The sequence below is a fragment of the Eptatretus burgeri genome, chromosome 13 (assembly GCF_056783735.1).
Source record: "Eptatretus burgeri isolate ZD-2024b chromosome 13, Ebu_testis_v1, whole genome shotgun sequence".
Classification (NCBI taxonomy): Eukaryota; Metazoa; Chordata; class Myxini; order Myxiniformes; family Myxinidae; genus Eptatretus; species Eptatretus burgeri.
This window is the reverse complement of record NC_140973.1, coordinates 5,691,075-5,718,574: the sequence shown is the minus strand read 5'-3', so window position 1 is coordinate 5,718,574 and position 27,500 is coordinate 5,691,075. Positions and strand designations below refer to the sequence as shown.

The following is a 27,500-nucleotide window of genomic DNA, read 5'->3' as shown; positions in this document are numbered from 1 at the left end:
TGCTTTTGTTTTGTTGCGTCCTGACCTGTTCAGTGTTCTTGCTTTTCCACGAGCCTTCACCTTATTTACCAAGCGAAAAGCAACAAAAGTTACATTTCAAATGCTGAGAACTTCTAGATGCAATCGTTCTTCATAAGAATCACCAGGAAGTGTTGGAGAGGGTGAGATAGGTAGGAGTGGTGAAACAGCAATGAGACAAACACAGTGACATCACAAACTTTCTCTGTACGAAGATATCTCTGGAGTGATGATTGATTCAATTTGGTCGATTCAACTTTTCATGATGTGAATCCATTGATTCAAAGGTAATGTTGATATAAATGACTGGGAATGACTTTATTATCAGATGTTCTTAATATACTGTATTATAAACAATCGGAATGTAATGCTAATTTCCTCTGCCGCCAAAGGTGGACAGAGGTTGTTTTCACCCCTGTCTGAGCACGATATCTCAAAAAGTTGACTGATTTGGACGAAATTTAGTGGACACGTTGGGTGTATGACAAGGACTAATCGATTCGATTTTGGTCAAGATCCGGATCTAGATACGAGAATTATTTAATTTTTAAAGTGATTCTTCACCTTTGAGAGATCGGGACAAAAACGATATAGAGCATGATATCTCAAAAAGTTATGGATGGATTCGGACGAAACTTGGTCGATGAGTTGGTTGGTGACAACAACAAGCCAATTAGAGTTTGCTTCAGATCCAGATCTGGCCTATCAGTGGGATGGGATACAAAAGTAATAAAACATAAACTGTTCAGCCTGGCAGAGGTATGCGCTCTACCGAGTGCTGTTCTAGTTTACTTCTCTATTCATACAGATCAGATTAGTTTCATTTTTCCATATATTTGCTTGTCCCCCACACCCACCCCCATCCCCTTGCAATTTCTCTGTACTCGTGACCTGGAATGTTATAAGCTATTTCACGAACCTTGTAAATGATAATGTGAGTAAACAAAATCATTCCAACGGATGTAAATGACACCTTTCTTTTGCCACTGTGAAAACAGCGTTTTTTATTTGGTGTGTGATTTGTGTCCAAATAAATCAATGTACAGCAAATATGAGAGAGCACAGACACATTTCCAGTTGTCCCTCCAGAACGCTTCCAGTCAAACATAGTGTCGATGGATTTGGTATGGCATAAGGGGCAGGGAGCCACCCCTGTGGTTTTCTCGTGTGGACCCCAGGCACGCGTTCCGTCCGGGTCTTAGAGGCAATGGCACACGAGATATAAAAATGGATCTTCCACATACTTACGTGACAATGGTTGCCAAGTTCACAGAATGTACATCCAGTGAGAACAAGATTTAGTAAAGATCTGCTTATGGTATAATCTTAAAAGGACATTTCTAAAGTGTTTGTTCACATCCATCATAATCAATAAGGTCATTAGTGCTATGAAGGAGAAGTACCAGTCAACAGCGATGAGGTTCACAACAGTGTGGGCAGCCTTATCAAGCATCGTGGTTAGGTTCACTACAGCAGACGAGACTACACCACACATGGCATATTCACCAAGAGCAAAACGATCGGTAAACCATGCAGGGCGGAAACCAACATGCATGACACCACTTGGCTAACCACATAGGACGGTTAACGGCATCTCGGCTTTACCTCCTCGGTTTTCCTTCATAAACATTCTGGCTTACCTAGAGTTCGCGGGCGGCATGGTGCTCTGTGGTAAAATGCATGCAGGGCAGTAGCTCCGATGTTAACATGTCAGAGAAACATATTTATAACCAAATTCATTTTCCCACCATCACACTAATGCTAGGAAAGGACAAAACATTTCCCAACAAGGAGAATAGTTTTACATTTGTATTAAAAAAAAAAAAAGAAAAAGTTTACAATCCACCCATCGTGCTACAAGGTGGTCGGTGAATACCAAAGGCTGGGGCACACTTGGTCCGCGGAAAGAAGAGAGAGATTACATGATCGAGCAATTAAATGTTCGAACTATCAATTGAAAGGAAGGAAAACACGTCCATGTTCCAGGGTTGTACTCGTGCACAAATATACACAATCTCTCCTTTGCATATTAGGGGATGACATGATAGAGCAGTGAGAATGCTTTTTCATCAAAACAATACATGTTCTCCAAATCTTGGCTCAAATTTTCCTTTTATTTTATATCCTACTCATTGAAGAATGAAGTGACAGATGGAAGAAGGTAGCTTACTGACACTGGGGGGTTGGGGCATAGTGAGACAACAGAAAAAAAATAGAGATGAACGAACAGAGGAGGGAGAGGGGGAGAGGAGGGAGAGGGAAAGAGATAGAAAGATATATGGAATGATAGATATAGGTGTGGAGAGATAGATATGTAGAGGTGTAGAGAGATCGAGATGTGGAGAGATAGATAGATAGAAGTGTGGAGAGATAGATAGATAGAAGTGTGGAGAGATAGATAGAGATGTTGGAGAGATAGAAGTATGGTGAGAGGATAGATAGATACAAAGATAGATCGATGGACAGACAGATAGATAGACATGTGGAGAGGTGGATAGATAGAGGTGTGGATTGATAGAGGTGTGGAGACATAGATAGGAGGTATGGAAAGAAAGACAGATAGATCTGTGGAGAGATAGATTTACTCTCTCCCCCCCCCCACTCCCAAGCTTCCCCTCACCCTTCTAAAAAGCTCCCCCCACACCTTTCTCCCTCAATTCTCCCATCTCGCCCTTCTCCCCCAAATGTCCCTCCTCACCACTCCTCTTATAATCCCCCTCCCCATTCCCCTTTTTCAAGTTGCCTCCCCCTCTTCCCACCCCCTCAATTTTTGTTCCTCCCCCCCACCAACTACTATCTACACAATACCTCGACCCAGTCTCATCCTTCTCCTCCTCTCCCTATCCCTCCCTTCTCCCTCCTCCCCTGTGGCTGTGCCTGCTCTCATAATCTCCCCTCTCCCTCAAAGCTACCCTCTCACCCCTCCCTCACAAATCAACCACCTCCTCCCTCTTCAAAGCAAACTTTTCTCTCTCTCTCTCTCTCTCCCCCTCACCTTTCTCAAGAGCTCACCCCACACCTTTCTTCCTCAATTATTCCCCCTCGCTCCCCCTTCTCAAAGCTGTCCCCCTTCACATCCACAAGGGTTCCTCCTTCCCTCAACCTCTCTCTTCCAGCTCATTCCTCCACCTTCTCCAATCTCCTATTTCCCTTTTCCCCCTCTATCATTACTCCCCACTGATACTCACCCCTTCACCACCTCACCATTTTGTCCTCCTCCCCATCCGACCCTCTCCCCTAGCTCGTCTATGATCTGTCATCAGCTCTCACTGCCTGTACTTCTCCTCCTTCACACTACCCTCGCCCTCTTCCTGAACAGTGTGGACCTCAAACATCCAGGGCCTTCGCTCCAACCTGACTGATCTCTCCATACAGGTTGTCACTGTCAAACCAGACAATCTGCTTAACAGAAACTTTCCTTCTTCAAGACGTCTCTGACTCATTAGTATCTCTCCCCGATTACTCTCTCCTCTGGGATGATAGACCTGAGCCTCATCCTGGTAGTGGAGTTGTTCTTGTTATCAAAAACTCTATTCCTCACTCTCCATGCACTGCCCTCACTCCTCCATACCCCCAGGAATACATCTGGCTATGGCTTCCCCTCCGCTCCCACATCTTGTTTATCTGTGTGTTGTACCATCCACGAGATGACTCCATTTACATCTTGCTCACCAAAAACATGGACCAATTTCTCTCTACTCAACCAAACTCTCTCTTCCTCATATGTGGTGACTTCAGTTGCCATCATGCCAGTTGGCTGGGTGTGGGTACCTCTCTCACTTACCATAGCACTTCATCAAAGGACTTCTGCGACTCCTTGGGACTGACACAATATGTCAACTTCCCGACCCGGATCTCAACCAATGATACTCCATCTCTTCTGGATTTGTTCTTGACCAATTTCCCACAAAATGTTTGCTGTTCTTCTGCTCCAATCGGTTCATCTGACCATATGCTTGTCAACGCGGTCATCTTTCTAGCTGTTTTTAGAGAACCACCTCAGTGCCAACGAGTCTGGCACTTCACTCAGGCTGACTGGCAGGGTCTTCAAGCAGTCATCAAACTTCGAGACTGGTCTCCCATTTCTACTTTCTCTGACATCAACGAATCCTGGGCATTATTGAAAACAAATTTGCTCTCTCATGCAAAGATTTATCCCCTCTCGTCTTCAGTTGTCATACCCTTCCTCCCGCAAATGGTTCACTGAAGCTTGTGGTGAGGCTGTTGGCCTGAAACAACTTGCCTTCGCCTCATGGAAGGCAAATCCTACTAAAGGCAATCTCAGTTCCTTCCACAAAGCTCGGAACAAGTGTGTCTATCCTGAGGAGAGCCAGGAAACAACATCTTTCAAACCTCAAGTCTGAACTCGAAAACATGTTTCCCTCCTCCAAATCCTGGTGGCATTTAGTTAAGTCGTTTCTGGTATATGTTCCTCATCCATCCCCTCCCTTATCTCAAATGGCTGCATAGCTGACACTGCATGCGAAAAGGCTGAATGCCTAAACTCTGTGTTTGCTTCTAAACCTTGTGTCCCAAACCCATCGCTTTCTGTACTCACCTTACCCAGTCGCACCCAGCTGCTATTGCTGGACTCTGTGTCCTTCTCCTGACAAAGTGGAGAGTTTGCAGTCAAACCTCAACTTAGATTCTGCAACCGGTTCAGATGGCATCAGCCCACATGTTCTAAAAATCTGCTCTGCTGCTCATGCTCACCCTCTCTCTGTTCTACTCACCCTCTCATTTTCTCGAGGTCATCTGCCATCTGCTTGGAAATCAGCAAACATGATCGCTATGCATAATAAAGGTGCAAAAACTGATCCCTGCAACTACAGACAAATTAGTCTGCTCCCAATCATCAACAAGGTCATGGAATCCATCATCGCTTCCGACATAAAATCTTTCCTCTTCTCCAAAGGCTTGATTTCCGACCAGGTCACTCAACCCTGGACAAGCTACTTCTGCTTTCCCAGTAATGGATGGAAGTCCTAAATGCCAAACATGAGATCAGAGCCATCTCCCCAGACAGATGGTGAGCTTTCGATATGGTCTGGCATCCTGCACTGCTCACCAAACTCTCTTCTTATGGCATCCAAGGCAATCTCCACTCATGGCTCATGGACTTCCTCTCCTATCGCAGTCAATGCGTGGTTCTTAATGGCATTCTCTCATCTCCTCTTCCTATCCAGGCTGGAGTTCCTCAAGGCAGTGTTCTTCGCCCTGTGCTTTTTCTGGTTTTCATCCATGATCTCTCAGATTCCCAGGAAAATCCTCTTCATCTCTTTTCTGATGACTCCACCCTCTGTCGTACCATCTCTCATCCCTCTGATCGGCAGGCAGCAGCTTTTTCACTCTCTGCAGACCTGGAGAAAATCACAAGCTGGTCAAACACCTGGAATATGTGTTTCAATCCTGACAAATGTCACACCCTCACCATGTCTCTCTGAAAGGACTCCTGGAAACCACCCCCCCCACCCCATCTACTTTCTCAACAATCCTCTGGAAGAAGTCCTTTCATTCAAGCTTTTGGGTTTCACTATCTGGCTACGATCTTTCTTAGGAATGCCACATCTCCAACCTGGCCTCCAAAGCCAGTCTGGGCATCCTACGTCGTAGAGTCCTTTGGCACACCTGAGCTCCTGACCATGTACAAAGCTTTCTTCTGCAGTCTGATGGAGTACTGTTCCCCCCTCTGGGGTGGTGATCCTGCCTGACGCCTAGCCCAACTTCACGCTGTGGAAACCAAGGCTTTTCGGATCATTGGTATCTCCCGCGATGAAACTGAGTCTTTGGGTCTCTCTCTCTGTCACCGGAGGCAGGTCCGTGGTCTTTCTGTCTTCTACCGTGTCCCCTCCGGCCTTGCCCTCCCCTGCTTTGTCTGTGATGTGTCCCCCCTATATTTTCTCAGAGCGCTCAAGGTCTGCCAAAAACCCCCTTCTGGTGAAACTACCAAAATCAAGAATCACTGCTCACCTTCACTCTTTCATTCCTCTTTTTCCCCACCCCTGGAACAAACTCCCACACACTCTTCAATCCCACTCCTCCCTCACATTCTTCAAAACAGCTGTGCACCACCATCTCATATCTTCCCCCATCCAAAATATTGATCTTTACTTCCCCCGTTAATCCACCTCCTCATATTCCGTTTTCCTTCCAGAAAGTCCGTGTAGTACCATCCTGTTTACCCCATGTACACCGCCCCAACTCTCTCCCTTCCACAGATATCCTATTGTCTTTGTTCCCCACTATTCTGTGCTTCCCTCTCCCATCCCTATTGTCTCCTGCCTTGTTATATGTTTCTGTGTTGTGTTGGCTCTTACATGAGCCTCAACTTGGTATCCCCCCCCCCCCCACAAATTTTTTTAGTTTAAAAATAAAAATGTGTGGGGAGATAGATGTGTGGCAATATATATATATATATATATATATATATATATATATATATATATATATATATATATATATATATATATCTGTATGAGGAGAGAGATAGAGGTGCAGAGAGATAGAGGTGTAGAGGTGTCGAGAGATAGAGAGATATAGATAGATATGTGGAGACAGAGTTCGAGGATGATTTGAACAATTAATTATTTGCACACTTTCAATGTCGAACAAGGGAACAATTATGCATTAAAAAAAACAATCTAATTAGCAATTGCTCTCTCGTCTATATACTATCAAAAGGGTGAGAATGGTTGAAAATTTAAAGGTGGCTGGAAAACTGAGCATATTTAATTGAGCCAACATTATCAAAACTGGTTCAACCACCGAGTTTAAGATAAAGTAGTGATTTAATGGCCATGAATGCATGTTACACAGATGTCCTTTACACTCATTCACCAGTGCCCAATATAATCAGAGAAGTAACGATCAGTGTATGAAGACATGGCCTCTGGTGTTGGGTTTGGTTCTTCACAGAATCAAACTAGTGTCATGCTATGCTTATAAGGTGCTGCATTGTCAAGCAAGCCATTCATCAAGGGGGTATATGGATGATCCCATAAGATGCTTTGTATATGACTAGTGATTCCAATTGGCATCCTGGTAAAATTCCAAATCCTGTGTAAGGATGAAGTTTAGTATTAACCATCCAGCCTTACTGAAGGCCCCTCTTGGTCTATCACGACTGCAATAGGAAAATGAGGTTTCCAAAAGGTGATCTTTAATTGGGAGATCACAGCATTTGCTCGTAACAATTCCATTGGCAATTTAAAATAAATAACAGGTGAATAGTTAATCATGCATTATCTTAATTGTTTGTGCTTTAGGAAGGATACGTCCATCTGTGTATCTAAGGTGTGTACACAGGTCGTATTGTATGAGCAGAACACCTGTCCACAATACTGTAGTCTGATGTAGTGGTTGTTTTAAGTTTGAGGTATGGGTTTCATGCTTCACTTGACTTTGGCTGTCGAGGCTGGCACTATGGTCTAACCCACGGGTGATACTGATAAGGACCTCCCTGCGGACGATGTGCAGGGCAGTCCCTTTTGCACAATTTGTACACGAATGGAACACTTGAAGCAACAGATGGCAACTTCTGGAAATGCGCAACAGTTTGGCTGAATTGCAATACACAGGATTAACCGATCCAACCCCTCAGGTTATACAGAACCAAAAACGATGTAGAAAAATGTACAAATTGCTTTGAACATCATCAGGTCGGTACTCAAAGAAGAACCAAACGTACGTACGTCACATGAAATTGAAGCTCGGGCAGATGGACTGGAATGCGAAACTGGATTCTCCATCTCGGTAGAAACAACGCTCAGCACGAAATTAGGTAAAAGTGGGAATTCATAAATATAATATGTACAGTTGTACACACATATGGGGGGGGGACTATTAATTTGCTTACAATATTGCACTTGTATTTTATCATTAAAAAAGATAAACAAACCAACATGTACAAACAACACAATATATAAATAAAATCATAGTTACATGGATGACAGAATGACAAGAGGCTTGGAAGAAGAAACCAGAGCCAAAAGGCAAGCTTGGGAATCGAAGGTTGGAGGGTAAAAAGCAGTTCTTGCCTTTCCTTGTTCTGGGATGAGTCAGGCAAACGAACAAAACGTCCTGAGCTATCTTTGCAAAGGAGTCTCTCAGGAGGCCGGTGAGGTGTTTTGGGGATTTGCCACGATGATCTCGACGTAGTTCCCAGGGAAGAGCCCTGTGACGCCAGCAGCCGTTCCCTCGTACCAGCCGTCGGCATTCTTCTTAACCACAAAGATGACTGTTCCCTCCTCGAAGCTGAGTTCATCCGAGCGCTCCCCGTTGTAATCGTACATCGCTACCACTGTAACAAGGCAGGCATATTATGTATGGAGTGATGGAATTGGAGATGTATTCCAAGTTATAACCAAGGCTCAACACTGTGGTATTCCAGAGCCAAATGGACAGGGAAAGCCGATGTATATGCATGTACTCGTGTGTGCACACACATGCCCCAGTCTTACTCAAAGAGAGGAAGAAAAAAAAAGAGTAGAGGGTAAGTTAGGGAAGGGTCTCATCCTCACAATGCTCATTTTCCTCACCTCTCTCTATGTAGTGCTTTGGAGCCCAAGGTGGATCCGCATAGGCAAAAGGGTCATGATAATGCACTATCGACTTTTCCTCTGTCTCTGGTTCTTCCCTCCTTTCTACTTCCCCCTGGGTGCAGTCTGAAGGTAGTGGTGGCAGAGGATCTGGGAGGTCAGAAACTGAGGGGGGGGATGGGTGGGGGAGGGGATAAATAAATCCCATAAAAGCATCTGCACCAATTGAGCATCATGTACAATAGGGTCATGTTTTGATGTCGTGAGTGTTCAGGTCACTAGAATGGAACACCAGAGGTTGTGGATTCAACTCCAGCTGAAGGTGCACTACTGAGGATTTGCATTCTAAGCTTTTGCAACCTGAGCTAGTCTCAAGAGATTTATCAAGTATCTGTCAGATTGTCAGAAAAACCCAGTTAGTTCACAAATGACCTCAGGGAGGGGGAATCTACTCTGCTCTGACTGGTCCTGTCAGCACATGCGATGTCAGCACATAGGATAGGAAGAGGCTCCCAGCTGAATTATCCTGTAAGCCAATCTATATGTAATGGAGCAAGTGTATGTATGTCCAGCCACGAACAGCACCTTTTGCAGCGTTTTTTTTTAAAATCCATGTTGTTTGTGTTCCTGTTGGAGCATAATAAGATAAATTGCATACATTTGGTAGTACCCAGGCTTTCTCCTTCAAAATTAATTTATCCCACTGCCTTTATTGTATACTAGACGATTCGTGAACCCGTTGCGTTCCTGTTGTGATAGCGGTTGATGAAAAAAAAAAAAGACATAATTTTAATATTATTTAGTGGTGAAACTTTAACTTGAAGAAAATTTGAGCATTTACTTCAGGAGTCATCGTTCAACGAAGCACGCGTCTAAACACAATTTTTTTTATTAATGAACACGGAAGTATCAGATCAAAATGGCGATATTTATTTTATGCTTAAAAATAAATCGTTCTTTGTCTGTACTAAATGTTTGAGATTTTTAAATAAATCATTTCAAAAAAAAAAAAAAGATAGCTCCAGCGAACGAAACTGCTGAGGTTGTTTGCATTGATCAAATTCTCCTGAAGAGTAATCGACTGAATTGGGAATTGATTTTTTAATTATTTTTTCGTTGCCCAATTTGAACGAAACTTGAAACTGCACACCGCAGGAGAATGGTAGTGTAAGGTGGGCCAAAAATTTTTGCGCTAGCTTGTCCCGTTTTAGCTGTATTTCGGGAACATACATACATACATACATACATACATACATACATACATACATACATACATACAAGATGAGTTTTAGTAATATATAGATTTTTTTTTCCTGACAATTTTTCCCACTTTCCTGTTATTGGCCCTACATGAATGAGACATTGCCCAATGGTCACTATTCACAATAATGTCAGGAGGACCCACATGGTCTGTCAGATCTGCAGTCAGGTGACAATCATGATTCGGAGAACTGAGACCTGGGGTGGGACTTCCCCCAGGGGATGAAAAGGTGTGGAGGCGCACAGAGAAGAGAGAGAGCAGAGAGAAGTGCAGGTTGGAGTGAGATCGACTAGTGTCGGTAAAGAGAGAACAATAAGGGACAAGAAAGAGGGAACAGAGGTAGGCAGCGAGCTGACTGAGGGAGCACGTCGCCCAATTGCGGAGGCGCATCGCCTGATTGCGTGAGTGCTACGCCATTAAGCATGCCTGCACACAACCGCATGCAAAGCAAACATTGAGAGATGGTGCCAGAGTGGGAGGATCACATTGGTGGCAGGAGGGGGAGGGGGGACGTTCCCATGGTCATTTCAACAGGTGAGTCGGTCAGTTGCTTCACTCCCTACGATTTTCGTTTTTGTATACACAAATCTTCCTCTTCTTTAGACATTTAATCCTTCGTTTTCTCCAACGACTTCATTTCCGATCATCAATTTGGATTCAGAACAGGTCACTCTACCGTGGATATGCTGCTTCTGCTCTCCCAACAATGGATGGAGGTCCTCAATGCCAGACATGAAATCAGAGCCATGGCTCGCACATCTCCACTCATGGCTCGCAGAATTCCTCTCCTGTCACAGCCAACGTGTGGCCCTTAATGGAGTTCTCTCATACCCTCATCCTGTCCAGGCTGGAGTTCCTCAAGGCAGCATTCTGGGCCCTGTTCTTTTTCTGGTTTTCATCAATGATCTCGCCGACTCTTTGGAAAATCCTCTTTCTCTCTTTGCTGATGACTCCACACTCTGCCGTACCATCTGTCATCCCTCAGATTGGCAAGAAGCAGCCTTTTCACTCTCTGCAGATCTGGATAAAATCACAAGCTGGTCCAACATGTGGAACATGTCTTTCAACCCTGACAAATCTCTCATACTCACGATGTCTCTGAAAGGACTGTCTGGAACCCCCACCCCCCAATCCATCCATTGGGACCATACTTTGTGCAGAGCGTTGGTGCTGCCTTAGCAGTCTCCTTAGCTATTGGACACAATCCCAGATGGGTCGCCACTCCAACACAGGATATCAGCAAGCTGGCACTCATTTTGTCGACCTCGGAAGGATGACAGGCAGAGTTAACCCCACCTGTATTTCATTCAACAGCAGAGAGGGATTTGAATTCAGGACCCTCAGATCCCAAGCCCACCACCCTCACCATTAAGCCAACACCAGGCATGAACTCCCCCCCCCCCCCATTCCACTTTCTCAACAATCCTCTTGAAGAAATCCTTTCATTCAAGCCTCAGGGTCTCACTATCTGCCGTGATCTTTCCTGGGAAAACCACATTTCCAAGCTGGCCTCCAAAGCCACTTGCCGACAGGGCATCCTCCGTCATGCAAAGTCCTTCCTTGGCACACCTGAGGTCCTGACCACATACGAAGCTTTCATCCCCAGTCTGATGGAGCACTGCTCTGCCCTCTGGGCTGGTGCTCCTGCCTCTCAGCTTTCTCAGGTTCATGCTGTAGAAACCATGGCATTTAGAATCATTAGTATCTCCCACAATGAGGCTGAGTCTTTGGGCATCTCACTCTCTCACCACAGGCAGGGCAGTGGTCTTTCTGTCTTCTACCATCTCCTCTCCAGCCTTGCCACCCTGCTCTGTATGAGATGTCCCCCCCCCCATATTTCCGTAGGGTGCTCAAGGTTCACTCGTAACCCCCTTCTGGTGAAACTACCATAATCAAGAATTCCTGCTCACCTTCACTCTTTCATTCCTCTTTTTTCCCACCTTTGGAACAAACTCCCACACTCTCTTCAATCCCACTCTTCCCTCCCAGTCTTCAAAACAGCTGTTCATCACTATCTATTATCTTCCCCCATCCAAAACCACAATCTTTTTTACCCCCGCTAATCCACCCCAAACACACCTCCTTCAAATTCCCTGCTTTGCTTCCTGAAAGTCCCTGTAGTGTCCATCTTGTTTACCCTGTGTACCCCACCCCATCCCTCTCCCTTCCACAGATCTCCTCTCGTCTCCTGCTCCCCTTGTTGTATGTTCTGTGTGTTAGCTCTCATACGAGCCTCGACAGTGTATACAAAATAAAATATAATAAAATTAAGGTAATGGAGGAGCTTAAACGATAGAGGGTCGAAGATTCACAGACTGACGGAGGATCAAATGGCAAAGAGGAAGACAGACATTACACATGAGTGGATGAGTAGCAGTTAAGAGGCTGGGGAGGTTGGCATGGCAATATTTATTATATTTTATAATTAATTTTTTTATATTTATATTGAAGAAAAAAAATTATTGAAACTTATTGACTCTCTCCTGGAATTTTTTAGCGAGGTGAGTGTGTCTGTGGCCCAAACTCACTTGTCTCCTGCACACGAGCCACAAAGCCAACAAGGGGAAGTTGTGGAATGAGCTGAAAGCTTGGGGGAGGCAGGGAAGCTGGGAAGAGGTCAGAATAAGTCGGATCAATAAGGGTTGTAAGTAGCAGCAGAAGACAATCCACAACCTGCATGAGCAAAAACTAGGATATATAATGTCAATATCACAGATATTATCTGACACAATGTCCCATTGGTGGCTCTCAGAGCTTCATGGGACCCCAGGCCTCTCATGCACAACAGTTTAAGTTTGAGATATGGCATCAGGGCACTCCTGGTGGAAGGGGGTATTACAAGTCATACGAAACAAAATGACAATTCTGGGGAAATTAACCCATCTGCAGGTACAAAATAAACACAATGTGTGTCTGACTCACCGGGTCCAATAAGGTTTCCCAGGACCTCACTGAGGTTGCTCGGGCCATTGTGGGTTGTGCCAGCAATCTGTTGCCCTTTACAAGAACCTGGTCCATGCCGTGATGGGGCACGCACCAGAGTAACAGTGTGTGCAGGGTAACCTGTGCAGGGAGGTTGAGGTAGTTGGTCAGATCATGGGATGGAGCACATTCAATGGTAAAGTGCAAATTAAGATCCAGAGTTTGTACAGAGGGCTGGCAGGATAGGTTAGAGTCATCCCCACTTGCTTCTGAGCTGTTTTGCCTGTATCCTAAGCTCGGCCAGTCCATAAACTATCATCCTGGTTTTTTGCAGGTAGGGTGATTCATCGATGTGTGCATCGTCCCTCAAATAGATGTTAAACTGAGTGTCCTGTCTGTTGGTTTGTGGATGCTAGAGATCTCATGGTGTCCTTTGCAAAGAGTAACTGAGCTATCACTGGCACCCTACCTAAGTTCCAAATTCCTGCACACTCAATTGAGTATCTTGCATCAGAATGACGACCCATCCAGGATTCCAACCCCAGCCAAAGAACGTGCTCTGACAGAACTGATGGTCTGTATAGTATAGAGCATGGTGGAGTATGGCCAATAACATGTAATATGTGTCAATACCACCCCCCCCCCCAAAAAAAAAAACAAGCCTAGAGCTTCAGGAGGACGATTACATGAGAACTGAGACTCACTGTGGTTGCTTGTTAATGGGGCCATAGGTGGGACAGTGGGTGTAGGGACAGGTAGAGGCAACAGCCCTCCACCGCTACCCACGCTGTCTCTGCTTCCTGCACTGCTGCTGCCACTGCTGGAGGGGTGTAATAGCAGTGGGGAACACAAGGACTGCAGAGGGCAGGTGCAAAAAAAAGAAGTTTAAAATCCCAAGATACAAGAGTTTAACCTCTTCTGTAAGGCTTGGAATTGCTCAACATCCTGCACTTTACAGAAACTGGAATACCACTTGAGGTGTGAAATGAGGAGGCAGCACTGTTACCTATAAGCACGAGGTCTAACCATGGCACTTCGTGTTGGGCTGGCTGAGTATTCATTGGGTATCACCGGGGGGCGACTGGGGTCCATTGTGCGGAAAGGCGAATGCCGGCTTGAGGGGGTGGGAGTGAGGTTGATAAGGGGATTGGAGGTTAGTAAAATGGAATGGAAATCAGGAAGCAACCAGTATAATAATTAAAAACAAGTTCAATTAGTAAAAGGGCAAAAAAAAAAATCAAACAAATCAAATGATGACAAGACTGGAGGGGCCTTACTTCATTGGTTTGTGATGGATAGGTGGGCTTGGAGGTTTCTGACTCGGAGGGATCGAGTGGCTGGCCAAACTATGCTCATTGTCATCAGCGGTCTGAAAAGTAGCAGATACCACAAACACATTTTCATGAGATATTTTTACAAGACCCAAATTCACAAAAACCTTTCCTGGTTGATAATTACAGAACATTGAATGGTCACCTCAGTGAAGCCAAGAAGCTCCACTTACTGACTCTTCTGATCAAAATACAAAATTTGATCATTCACCTCTCACCTTTGCTCCGTGACCTAAATTATCAAGCACTGAGTAGTTGATTTTTGTCCTCAGGTAGCGAGTGGATCCATGAGGGGGGTGCGAGGGAGGAGCCACCAGCTTGGTATGCCGAGGGGGGCGTTTGCTGGTAGTCAGTACGCCAATCTCACGCCTTGACACCTTCTCTTTGTGCACTGCGACGCACTGAGGTAGAAATACACAACGTAATAGTATCATCACCACCACCCGTGTAGAGACAGTGGTTTTCCGCGATCATGGAAAACGGATGGAATTCACGGAATCAACGATTTGAAATGGAAAACTGAATCTCACAAGGAAAAAGACAGAATATAGTAAATTACCAAAAAAAACGGCAAGATTGGGTCGAATTCAAAATAAAAAATCTTCACTGTTTTGTCTGATTTTTGTGTACGTGATTCTACACAGACTTAATTCCCACAGTGCACAGAATATGAAAGCAGTAAAAAAATATTTGATGCACAAGCAATAGCGTGAACACGAGCATAGCCGATGCTCTGCTCACATCGATCGCAGCCGCTTCGGATGAGCTCGCTGCAAATCTCTATCTCGATTGCTGGTAAGAAATCCTGAATAACATTCTGTCTAACTCTAACAATTCCTGAAGAGCCCCGTCAGAGTAAAATTTGATTTGAACGTCACCCCACTTTGTTGAAAGTTCGGTGAAAATATTCCCTGAAAATACCATCGTCTTGTTTGAAAATGGAAAAACACTGGCTCAACTTATATTACAAGAGCGAGACAAGGAAACAGGGTGAAGGGTTCTGGAAGACTACAGGAGAGGAACAGAGCAAAATATGGAAAAGTGAAGTTGAATCGGTGCAATTACAGCAGTAGAAACTTGCCACAAAAAGAGAGAAAAGTTCGAGTTTGATTCCCAAGTCCTTCATCTCTGCTTTCTCCAGTTCTTATTTTACTCACCAGAGATATGCAATAACCAAAGTGAGTTGCGAACTTACATCGTAGCCTTGAGTTTTTCTTACTTCTCGTAGACTAAGATTGCAATGGGCAGATAGTTTCCATAGACTGGTCGTCTTCCTCCCCAGCTCAGTATCACCCACCCCACTATCTATCTGCCAACATTAGTTGGTGGATGTTAAAGCTCCCAGGGTGTCCTACACATGGAGTGAGCTATTGCCAGCACCATGAATAAATACTAAATTTGTCCTCAAACCCACTTATTTGGAACCTCAAGGTCATGAAAGACTTGGTCCAAACTTTCCCCGGCTGACCCGACAAAGTGGGAATGATTGTACAAATGAAAAATAATTAGCCATTAGCCAATAATTAATAATAATTGTACCCATTAGTCAATAATTTGTATTCAGAAAAGTATTTCACAATAAATAGACGACACTGTAAATTAATATGCCGCCATATTAAATAACACAATGAATCAAACATGCAATAAAACGTAGAGCAAAGATCATTGTAAACCTTACCGAATAATTTTGTTTTTGGCATCCACTTATAGTGACGATGAGATCGTTCCTGGATTCTCGATGAGGACATAGCATTGCCGAAATCAACGCTACTCGAGCTGGTATTCTTTTTGACGATGTCTTGGAAGGTTGTGAGGGGACGACCCCCTTCTCCGGGGTTCCTCAGGCCTCCAGAGTAGAACTCTCTTTGCAAGTTCTTCATGCAGCAACACATGACCAGCAAGACGAAGGCGGTGTTCCCTCACCATAGTGGAGATGCAGGGCAAAGAACCAAGCAGATCCCTGTTATAGTGATATGCTCTTTCGAAGAAACATTTTGAACTTTACGAAGCAACCAGGTGTAGGTACCATCGAGTGATTTCTTCAATGTTTGGGTCAAGGTACAAGATTCGCATCCAGAAAGAAGGATCGACTTGACCATAGTTTTGAAGACCCTGAGCTTAATGTCTGCGAACTGGAGATCTCCAAATTTTGTGGAGGGCATCAACTGCTGCCTAAGCCTGAGCTTTTCTGGATTCTAAGTCATGCTGCATGTTGGTATGGAAGCAGAGGTACATATTTAAAGTCATTCATTCTCTCCATCGGACTTCTGGCAATAGCAAGTCGAGCACACTCAGCAAAAGGATTGCCATGCATACACGTAGTCTTTTCAGCATTATGAGCCCAATATACCTCGAAGCAGTTTCAACTTTGTGAAGTAAAAGTTCAGCTTTGTTTAACATGTCTGAGAGGAGCATGAAGTCATCAGCAAAGTCGAGGTCAGAAATGTGTTCGGCTGGATGTCTGCGACTTCTATGCCAGGAGAGAGTTAAACCATCCCAGTCTTCAATCACAGTTCTTAGGGTATAGTCAAAGGAAATGGAAAACAGGAAAGGAGCGAGCAGGTTACCTTGAAGAACCCCAATGTCAATTTGAAAAGGTCAGTCTCTCCTTCGGAGTTAATACCACTGCAGAGGTATCTTCATACATCATTGTATGGCCTTCATGATAAATTCAGGGATGCCATATGCATGTAGTATTTTGGAAAAGTTTATTCCTGTCAATGGAGTCGAAGGCTTTCCTGAGGTCTATGATGACGATAGCAGCTTATTTTTGATAGTTATGTACTTCCTCAATGATGCGCCTGAGAACAAGGATCTGAGAAGATGCATATTGAATGGGTCTAAAACCATTTGGATTCGGGCATAAGACTTGTCTAATTCAGGGTGAAATCTGTTAAGGAGGCGATTGTAGATTTTTGCTGCTGTAAGAGTTAAACTTATTCCATGGTAGCTTTCAGGAAGCATTAAATTTCCTTTCTTGGGTATTGGTACAATACCTGTTTTCTCCCATTCTGGAGGGTGCTTTTTGAGGCATGTTTTGTTGCAGAATTTCAATTAGATTTTTCTTGACTTTGGAAGTTGCCAGACTTCGATTGGAATACCATCGAGACTGGGAGCTTTTCCAAGTTTAATTTGTTTAATTGCCGTGTCAAGTTCTGTTGATGAAAATATGCCAGCAGTAATGTTGAAGTTGACGTCGAAAATTGGATAGATTCGATTGTTGGATAGGCTGGTATTATCAGAAGAGAGCAGTTTCTGGAAATTAGTTTTCCAGAAATCGAAGCGATTCTCACCTTGGATAAAAATGGTTTTAGATTTCTTTCCAGAAAGATGTTTCAATAGATTCCAGGCATTAAAGAGTGCGTTGGTTGATTCCCCTTTCTCAAAGCCCCCAGTATATTGTGAAACTGCTTTTCCTAGGCTTCATCGTACATATCACGTAATGCAGCTTGTGTTGTCAGTACAGTCTCAGGTTGTGCACCGAGGACAGCATCACGAGCAGTGTTTATTACAGCAGTTCCTTGAACACGAGTTTTAACAGGTTTTTGTGGTGGCAATTTTGTTGAACCAACTTTATTACATATATCAAAAAAATCATTCAATGTGCTTTCTTGATTTCTTTCTAATACATCCCCATTCAGTATGAAATTAGATTTTTTTATTTGGGAGGCTATGTGAGGATTGGTAGACACAATATCCCAATGAAGTCTAGACCTGTTCGTGTTCTTTTTTTATTTGACGCTAAGCCTTATCTTTGCAAAACCGATTCTGTAATCAGAGCCAATCGGGTCTGATGAGTGAGTGAGCTTGAGAATCCATGATACTGTTGCTCCCTCTTTTACAACATAGAATTAAATCAATTTGAGATGTGGTTTTGTTTGGAGCATGAAATGTGCAGTCTTGATTTGGGTTTTTGAAAGAGCATGTTGGTTGTAACCTAATAATATAATAATGCAACTGGTCTTCCCCCAATGGACCGGATCCGGTCTTGCCAAAGATTAACTCTACAGGATGCCAGAGCAAGAAGCGATACTATGCACATGGGGCATAAGAATTAATATTACCCAATTTACAGGAAGTTTACGTGCCATGATTATTGGCGCATTTATTTCTCCAATCGAAAATGTCACTATGCCGGGGATTCGACCACAACTCAAAACTACTAAGTGGATAAAAAAAATAGGTTTACGAAAACAGGAGGAAGGGAAACACATTAAGTAACGAGAACGGCAAACGATAGAGCGCATACCTCCACCAGGCTGAACAGTTTACATTTTGTAGCTCACTGATAGGCTGGATCTGGATCCGGACCTTAACCAAAATGAAATTGGCTTGTTCTTCTCACCGAACGAACTCATCCACCAAGTTTCGCACGAATCCATCCACCTCTTTTTGAGATTTTGTCTTGTATATTGTTCGATGGTGAAGAATCATGTAGAAAAAATTCTCGGATCCGGATTCGAATTCTTTCCACACAAATGGTATTGGCAGTGCTAATTTGGGGCATTATTGGCCATTTTTTCCAACATTGACGAGGACATAACTTGCTCACTAATCCCCTCTTTAACGATGACATGCCCCAAATTCGCACTGCCAGGACCGTTAAGGCATTTTCCTCACAATATCTACCATATAAAACACAATGTATGTTTGTGTATTTGTTTGTGTGATGTCTGTCCCCCTTCAAAAGGACGATTTAAGAAGGGGTTTAAAGGCCAATCTTTTAACACGACTGTGTGTTCACTACGGTCATTTTTTAGAATAAAAAAACCTCAAAAAACATGTTCCATTAAAGAGTAATTACGTTTCTTCGTTTGGAAATGTAGACTGACTTGCAACCGGGCTTCAATGACGGTGTACAGAAGTGTGAAAAAACCCAATAAATACAAGGCGCAGGAAGGTGAAATTCGCTGCACGTGATGTGTACCATGTGCAGAGTAAAAAGAGTTAATTTCCAAACATGTGATGTCGAATAAATAAAGAAGATATAATAACACCAGTGTTGCTCGGCCAAGGCTTCAGGCTTTGGCACATTCATAAGGCTGTACCCTCAAAATGAAAGGTCCCAGAAGATAAAGAAAATAGGGTAACATTCGTACATGCAGCGTTTTAATAGAACACTTTTTCCTGCTACAAAACATCAAATCTTCCAGTCTTGGAATATTTCGAATCAAACAATTCCAACCCGTCATTTTTGACAGGCTTTTATACTAATAATAATATACTGCTGTCGTAAGCTAAGATGAAGAAGGCAGATCCTTATAGCAAGAAAGAAACCACTATGCACAAAACTCCAATGCTTTTTAGTTACAAGAAGAGCTAGGGAGACACAGAGACACAGGGAGACACAGGGAGACACAGGGAGACACAGGGAGACACAGGGAGACACGGAGACACGGAGACACGGAGACACGGAGACACGGAGACACGGAGACACGGAGACACGGAGACACGGAGACACGGAGACACGGAGACACGGAGACACGGAGACACGGAGACACGGAGACACGGAGACACGGAGACACGGAGACACGGAGACACGGAGACACGGAGACACGGAGACACGGAGACACGGAGACACGGAGACACGGAGACACGGAGACACGGAGACACAGAGACACAGAGACACAGAGACACAGAGACACAGAGACACAGAGACACAGAGACACAGAGACACAGAGACACAGAGACACAGAGACACAGAGACACAGAGACACAGAGACACAGAGACACAGAGACACAGAGACACAGAGACACAGAGAGAGAGACACACTGACACTGACACTGACTGACTGACTTTGTGCATTTTATTACAAAAATATAAAAGAGGTGTACAAGTTCAGTAATTCAATAATTTCAGTACTTCAGAACATGATAGCAATGAGGGAGGAAGGAAAACAAGTCCAACAATTCAAGGTAGGGGAGAAAGGAAAATCATTAAGGAGCCGTCAACAAGTTTACAGATGGCATCTTTGAATGCCCATTTTTCCTCAAAAAGTGGTAAATTATTCTTCACTTTATAAAAACCATGTTCAAGCTTTAGTCTTGTGCTCACAAGAGCGTTAAAATTAAGTCATACATTGTGAGAGGCAACAGCAATATTCTCCATTTTAGCCTTCCTGGAATTGTAAATTGCAAACTTAGCTTGGCTGATTATAAAATTTGCTAAAACTACATTCTTAAAGGAAGAGGGGCCAGTCATACCAAGGATAAAAACATTGTGATTAAATGGAAAATTAGGTTGATTAAAAATTTGTTGAAGAAGATTAAAGAGCGTTTCAGGCATCTACATTTGAGGTATATATGAGGCAACATTTCAATGGGCACACGGAAAGGGCAAAGGTTAAAATTAGCAGCAGAGAAACGGTTCAGTAAAACATTACAGGGTAAAGCCCAGTGAACCAATTTCCATTGGATATTTCCAACATATTGTTACGGTTGTGGAAATTCACAGAACACCATTCAGGTTTCCCAGAGATCAGTTATGTCAATAAGTGTGTGTTCAGATTAGATTTCCCCACTGATGTCTAAAGGGAATTTTATTCGTGTAACCGGGCTGTGATCTTTGAGGTAGTATTATTCTTTTGCTATCTTTATTTTGGAAAAACCGCATCTCAACAACCACAACCGCATCTCAACAACCACGCCATCCCCACCACAGCGCCAACCACGACATCGCCTCACCTTCATTTCCATTGTGCCGCCATATTTTCGCCAGCCACGGCGAATCCCAACGAGCGGCACCTCCACCAAACACGACGGCTGCCTCGTTGGAGCGATGGCCGGTGATTTCTGCCACGTCCGCTTTCCACGGCCGGTGATCTCTGCAACGTCTGCTCTCTCCGCGTTTGGCGACGAGATCGGATCAAAACATCAAACTCACCTCCCCGGACCCCATAAAAAGGCACGCTGGAACGCCAAGCAGTCAGAGTTTTTGCCTGCAGTCTGTCTGGAGTCGGGGTGGAGAGCGCCAAGGTTCGAGTCAAGTGGAGGGCAGTCTGGGTCATCGGAGTGCAGCAAAGCCTGGAGCGCGGCCAAGCCGGCAGTACCGTGCCGAACTGTGGGTCGGTGGTGACGGCCGGAGAGGGGTCGCCAGCCAGCGAAACGCAGACGACGGAGCAAACGCTGAGGAACGGGCGGGCTCGTAAAAGAGCATCAACTCTTGAAAGAGCAAAGGCCCGTTCGTTCCTCTGAGGCGTCGTCGGAGAGGCCCGATCGACCAGGCCGCACGGCAAGGCCTGGATCAACCGAGTCGCCATTACACCAACCACCGTGTTGACGGAACATCGAGGGTTGCTCAGCAAGTCACCGCGAGGGTGGCAGGTAACCAGCCCAGTCTCACGGAGCTCCTTCGGTCTCCAAAGCTCCGCGAACATTAAAAGCCTACGGGCCCTGTTCTTACCCTTTCCTTTCCTGGGGTTTTCTTTGTATGAAAGTTGTGGCGCCGTGTCCGTGAAGTAGAATTGTGGTTAAGTGATTGTGTAGATAATAAATAGATATGGCTGTAGGTCTTTGTTTGCTCGTGTCTTGTCCCTACCCCCATTCATTGCATACGTGCTTGTATATCTGCATTGCTTCATTGACTGCATACGTGTGACAAATAAATGTCCTTGTTAGAATGTTCACCTGCTCATTGCGTCGCCTTCCTCCATTGAACTGCCATACATGCGTTCGGAATAATAGCTGGTTTTTAATACCGATAAGATAATCGGGTCCAACGTGGCCTCGCGATAATACACCGCTCGGCAAATCGCAAACGGAGCGAGCTGCTTAAGCAGCTCGTTTCCAAGCAGGTCCCGTTGAGGTACAATCTCTCGGTAGTCTGCCCGCGCGAATAATTAGGTAAATCGACCATTCGGCGATCGGACCATGTAGCGTGGGTGGAGTATTGACAAGGTTGTGGTGTGCTTTAAAAACACACCCGTAGCTGGATTTTGGCATCGATCCGGAAAGCTACGACTGGATTGCCCGTCCGGTGGGCGCGTGTGGCCGCGATTCGTTAAAAGCGGTCGCCCGCACGCCGAACGGGTGGAAACCACAACAATATTTTAGGGTAGGTAGGGAATAAGATCCTTTCCAGTTGGGTTGGGTGGGTGGTGTTGGAGATAGAATATCTTGCCATCGAAACCTCGGGTACTCCAATAGTACCACTGCATGTGTGACTTTGATGCAGGCATTGTACCAATCTTTCTTTGGAAAGAGGATGATAGATAATGGAGGGTTGTTCGACTTGTCTCGGCCAGGAGAGGGACTGTTTGCTGAATCGTATACAAGGAGTTTGGGAAAAAGGCCGGTTTTGGTTTCATTAGTTGTACCGGGTGAAGGTCCAATACTCTGCCGAGTGCTGCAGTAAGTAGAGAGCATTCCTTGAAGAAACCGCGAGATAGTTCTTCCAGACCTTACTCCGGTTCTTTCCGCCAGTGCAGTAGCGCTCGGCCACCGATTCATAGCTCCGGTCTTGAGGTCCTTTACTCAGAATAGGTCAGCATCAGTGAAGCGTTGGATGAGCGCTCTTTCTTTTCAGCTGTTTTTGAGGAAAGGGTTGTAAAACAAAGGCTCATCAAGGAACATTTCCATGCTGTAAGTCGCCATTTCACAAGAGAAGGAAAACGATTGTGCTGTGTAATCGTGTCCTAGGCCGGCCAGCGGCAAGGTACGATCGCCCGGTTAACTACCCGCGCAGGTACTTAGGTAGGTCGAGTTTGGCAAACAACCCTATCCTGCGCGGGTGGCCGATTGGCACGATTGTGGTGGGGTCGAAAGACCCACCCGTGACTAGCTCCTGGCGATAGTTCCAAGGAAGGTCACGACTGAATTGTCCGTTCCGGTGGGCGACGCGGTCGCGATTTGAGTTACGTGGCCGTTTGCACACCGGGCGGACCGAAATTCGTAACAATATATATAATGAGAGAGAGAGAGAGAGAGAGAGAGAGAGAGAGAGAGAGAGAGAGAGAGAGAGAGAGAGAGAGAGAGAGAGAGAGAGAGAGAGAGAGAGAGAGAGAGAGAGAGAGAGAGAGAGAGAGAGAGAGAGAGAGAGAGAGAGAGAGAGAGAGAGAGAGAGAGAGAGAGAGAGAGAGAGAGAGAGAGAGAGAGAGAGAGAGAGAGAGAGAGAGAGAGAGAGAGAGAGAGAGAGAGAGAGAGAGAGAGAGAGAGAGAGAGAGAGAGAGAGAGAGAGAGAGAGAGAGAGAGAGAGAGAGAGAGAGAGAGAGAGAGAGAGAGAGAGAGAGAGAGAGAGAGAGAGAGAGAGAGAGAGAGAGAGAGAGAGAGAGAGAGAGAGAGAGAGAGAGAGAGAGAGAGAGAGAGAGAGAGAGAGAGAGAGAGAGAGAGAGAGAGAGAGAGAGAGAGAGAGAGAGAGAGAGAGAGAGAGAGAGAGAGAGAGAGAGAGAGAGAGAGAGAGAGAGAGAGAGAGAGAGAGAGAGAGAGAGAGAGAGAGAGAGAGAGAGAGAGAGAGAGAGAGAGAGAGAGAGAGAGAGAGAGAGAGAGAGAGAGAGAGAGAGAGAGAGAGAGAGAGAGAGAGAGAGAGAGAGAGAGAGAGAGAGAGAGAGAGAGAGAGAGAGAGAGAGAGAGAGAGAGAGAGAGAGAGAGAGAGAGAGAGAGAGAGAGAGAGAGAGAGAGAGAGAGAGAGAGAGAGAGAGAGAGAGAGAGAGAGAGAGAGAGAGAGAGAGAATATATAAGGGACCATAATGTATATCAGTTCATTGCTTTGACAGCAATTCACTCTGAGGTTTTTGCACGCACTTCTTTCACCGGTGGCGTTGGGAAGGGCTAAAGTTGTAATCTTCTGGGCGTTTGATGGTCATTTCACTGCTTGGATGAATTGTGGTAATTCTTGGGAAAAGGTTTGAATGACTACATTTCTTTTACGAAATGTGTCTTCAAGAAAGACCTTTATATCAGCAGGGGAGACTTGGGTTGGGAAGTATCTTCTTTTATGCTCCCGCACTCACGAATGGAATCATCAATGTCGGACGGCTCCAATGCTGTGTAATCATTCAATTCATCATCAGTCTCATCACACCCCTCCATTTTGTCAAGTAGGGCTTCACCCATGAAGGGAAGGGATAGGGCCGGATGAGTAACTTTATGGGGTGGGGGCAATGGACGACTGTTGCAGTTCAGACATTCTGATAATTTCGGGCTCAGTAATTAGGGACAGGGGATCATCTACGATAATGTCTTCTAAGATTTAAAATCTGTTTGGAGTGGCGAAGGGTTTTCCAGGGTTAGGAGGAGAGGGATTAAAATGAAGGTATGGAGGGACAGTTTGAGAGCTTCTAGCGACTTGGTTGATCGTTGCCATTTGTTATTTTCAGATGCCTTTTCGTTTTTGATCGAACAGTTTCAATTAATTTTACCTTCACAAATCAGAAGGTTTTTTTTTCAACAAAAGATAAATAAATTATAACATAAGGTTAAGGCTTATATTGCCGAGAAATAAGAAATAAGACAAGGTTATTATTCAACGAACATTAAATAATGGGAGATATATATATATATATATATATATATATATATATATATATATATATATATATATATATATATATATATATATATATATATATATATCACAAAAATAGGGGAGGGGTGGGGATAGGGGGTGATGGGGAGGAGGAAAAAGTGCTGCTGGAGTAAAAAACTATGACAAAAATGAGTGGAGAGGGAACACGGCAGAGTTGCTCACCTTGAAGGAAACGAGCACAGCCGCCATTTTGCCACACCCAAAGACGAACGTACACAAGGGGGGAAGAGAGAGAGAGAGAGAGAGAGAGAGAGAGAGAGAGAGAGAGAGAGAGAGAGAGAGAGAGAGAGAGAGAGAGAGAGAGAGAGAGAGAAAGAGAGAGAGAGAAAGAGAAAGAGGAAGGAAAAGAAAGAGAAAGAGAAAGAGAGAAAGGAGGAGAGAAAGAAAGAGAGAAAGAAAGATAGAAAGGAGTAGAGAAAGAAAGAGATAAAGAAAGGAGGAGAGAAAGGAAGAGAAAAAGGAAGAGAGAAAGGAAGAGAGAAAGGAAGAGAGAAAGGAAGAGAGAAAGAAAGAGAGAAAGGAAGAGAGAAAGGAAGAGAGAGAGAGAAAGGGAGAAAGGAAGAGAGAAAGGAAGAGAGAGAGAAAGAGAGAAAGGAAAGAGAGAAAGAAAGGAAGAGAGAAAGAAAGAGAGAAAGAAAGAAAGAAAGAAAGAGAGAAAGAAAGAGAGAAAGAAAGAGAGAAAGAAAGAGAGAAAGAAAGAGAGAAAGAAAGAAAGAGAGAAAGAAAGAGAGAAAGAAAGAGAGAAAGAAAGAAAGAGAGAAAGAGAGAAAGAGAGAAAGAAAGAGAGAAAGAAAGAGAGAAAGAAAGAGAGAAAGAAAGAGAGAAAGAAAGAGAGAGAAAGGAAGAGAGAAAGGAAGAAAGAGAGAAAGAAAGAGAGAAAGAAAGAGAGAGAGAAAGAAAGAGAGAAAGGAAGAGAGAAAGAAAGAGAGAAAGGAAGAGAGAAAGGAAGAGAGAAATATATATATATATATATATATATATATATATATATATATATATATATATATATATATATATATATATATATATATATATATATATATAGTTATGGCTGTGGAAATTCGCAATACACCATAAAGGGTCCTTAGATCAGTTATGACGATAAGTATGTGTGTAGTTAGATTTCTCCACCGTTGTTTAGAGGGAATTTCCGTGTTCACCAGGCTGCGGTCCTTTGAGATAGCCATTTTTCTTTTCTCTGTCATTATTTTGGACCAATCATACCCCAACAACCAAATCGCCACCACCAACATCATTCCCAAACAACTACAACTCAAACACCACCACCTTCGCCTCTTTACCTCCACAACTCCATCCCACAAACATCGCTTCACCGCCATTCTGAAATGGCGCCCGCCAACAACCAAACTCCCACCACCTCCGCCTTTCTACCACACGTCGTGCCATGGGCTGTGAATGCGTTCCTTTCACCTCAAAAAGCGGATCAGGAATGCTTCACGCCCCCTTTTCATCCGCCCAATGGCTGAGCATCGGTTGGTGTGGCCCTGACTCTGAACCCGCTGTGATCCAGAAATTTGCATGTACGCCCCTCCCCCGGGCTATATAAGCGTGAGCACGGCGCAGCTCGCGGCAGTCAAGTGGGAGCGGCAGAGTGTCGGCAGAAAAGTCAAGTCCGGAGGGTCTGGAGAGCGCAGAAAAGTCAAGTCTGGAGGTTCTGGAGAGCACAGTAAAGTCAAGTCTGGAGGGTCTGGAGAAGCAGAAAAGTGGCAGTCTGGAGGGTCTGGAGAGCACGGAAAAGTGGGAGCAGTGGAGTGGCAGCAGCAGTGTCGTCGGGGCAGTCAAGTCTGCAGTGTCGGCGAGGCAGTCGAGTCGGGAGACGGAGCTCGAAGCCGACGGGAAAGGCAGACAGGGAGCGCCGGAGAGAGCTCGCCGACCACACCACGGGTATGAAGCCAGGTGCAGCTATGCTGATATCGCGGCTTGCCCGCCATCGCGGCACGAGGGCGCGAGTAAGCCCCTTCGGTCTCGTGGACCTGGCCATTCCTCCAGGTTCCAGGCCCACGGGCCCAGTCTGACTCCCTTGTCTATGAGGGGGTCTTTTCTTTGAATACGTGTTGTGGCGCCGTGTCTTGTAAAGTAGAAACTGTTTAAGTGCATGTAAATAAACATTGCTTTATTCGGTTGTAACTCTTGCTTGTAAATTGCATTCTTACTGTATGTCTGTGAATACGTGCTTGCCTTGTCTGAGTGCGTAATAAATGTACTTGTCGAACTGTTCCCCGTTTCCTTGTGTCCTTTCCCTTGTTTGAAAGTTCCATCTTGCATCACGGAAGGAATTGGTAAAAGGGTGTAAGCACCCGGTAAATAATCATGTCCGTCGGGGCTGGCGATAACACCCCTCGGTTATCACTGAAGCACGGAACGGACCGCTTAAGCGGTTCGTGTCCTCGGCCGGCCAGCGGCAAGGTAAGATCGCCCGGTTAACTACCCGCGCAGGTACTTAAGTAGGTCGAGTTTGGCAAACAACCCTATCCTGCGCAGGTGGCCAATTGGCACGATTGTGGTGGGGTCGAAAGACCCACCCGTGACTAGCTCCTGGCAATAGTTCCAAGGAGGGTCACGACTGAATTGTCAGTTCCGGTGGGCGATGCGGTCGCGATTTGAGTTACATGGCCGATCGCACGCCGGGCAGACCGAAATTCGTAACAATATATATAATATTATATATATATATGTATATATATATATATATATATATATATATATATATATATATATATATATATATATATATATATATATATATATATATATATATATATATATATATTGTTGTGGTTACCAAATTTGCAAACCACCATTCAGGTCCCTTAGGTGAGGTATCTCGGTAAGTATATGTGTAGTTAGGCCCAAACCCGTTGTCTAGTGGGAATACATGTCATTTATGC

General features: G+C 44.6%; 1 protein-coding gene across 1 annotated transcript in view; it reads right to left on the bottom strand.

Moving 5' to 3' along the window:
- Positions 1-6,473: 6,473 nt before the first annotated feature.
- The window catches only part of LOC147013726 (abl interactor 1-like), a 33,274-nt gene continuing 12,247 nt past the window's right edge, over positions 6,474-27,500 (bottom strand). Inside the window, exons 3-10 of the mRNA XM_085850881.1 lie at positions 14,288-14,470; positions 14,016-14,107; positions 13,745-13,852; positions 13,443-13,558; positions 12,739-12,879; positions 12,345-12,422; positions 8,556-8,720; positions 6,474-8,317 (exon numbers count right to left, since the gene is read on the bottom strand). Of these exons, the coding sequence (XP_085707007.1) occupies positions 8,124-8,317; positions 8,556-8,720; positions 12,345-12,422; positions 12,739-12,879; positions 13,443-13,558; positions 13,745-13,852; positions 14,016-14,107; positions 14,288-14,470 (1,077 nt within the window). The 3' untranslated portion in view covers positions 6,474-8,123. The remainder of the gene's footprint in view (positions 8,318-8,555; positions 8,721-12,344; positions 12,423-12,738; positions 12,880-13,442; positions 13,559-13,744; positions 13,853-14,015; positions 14,108-14,287; positions 14,471-27,500) is intronic.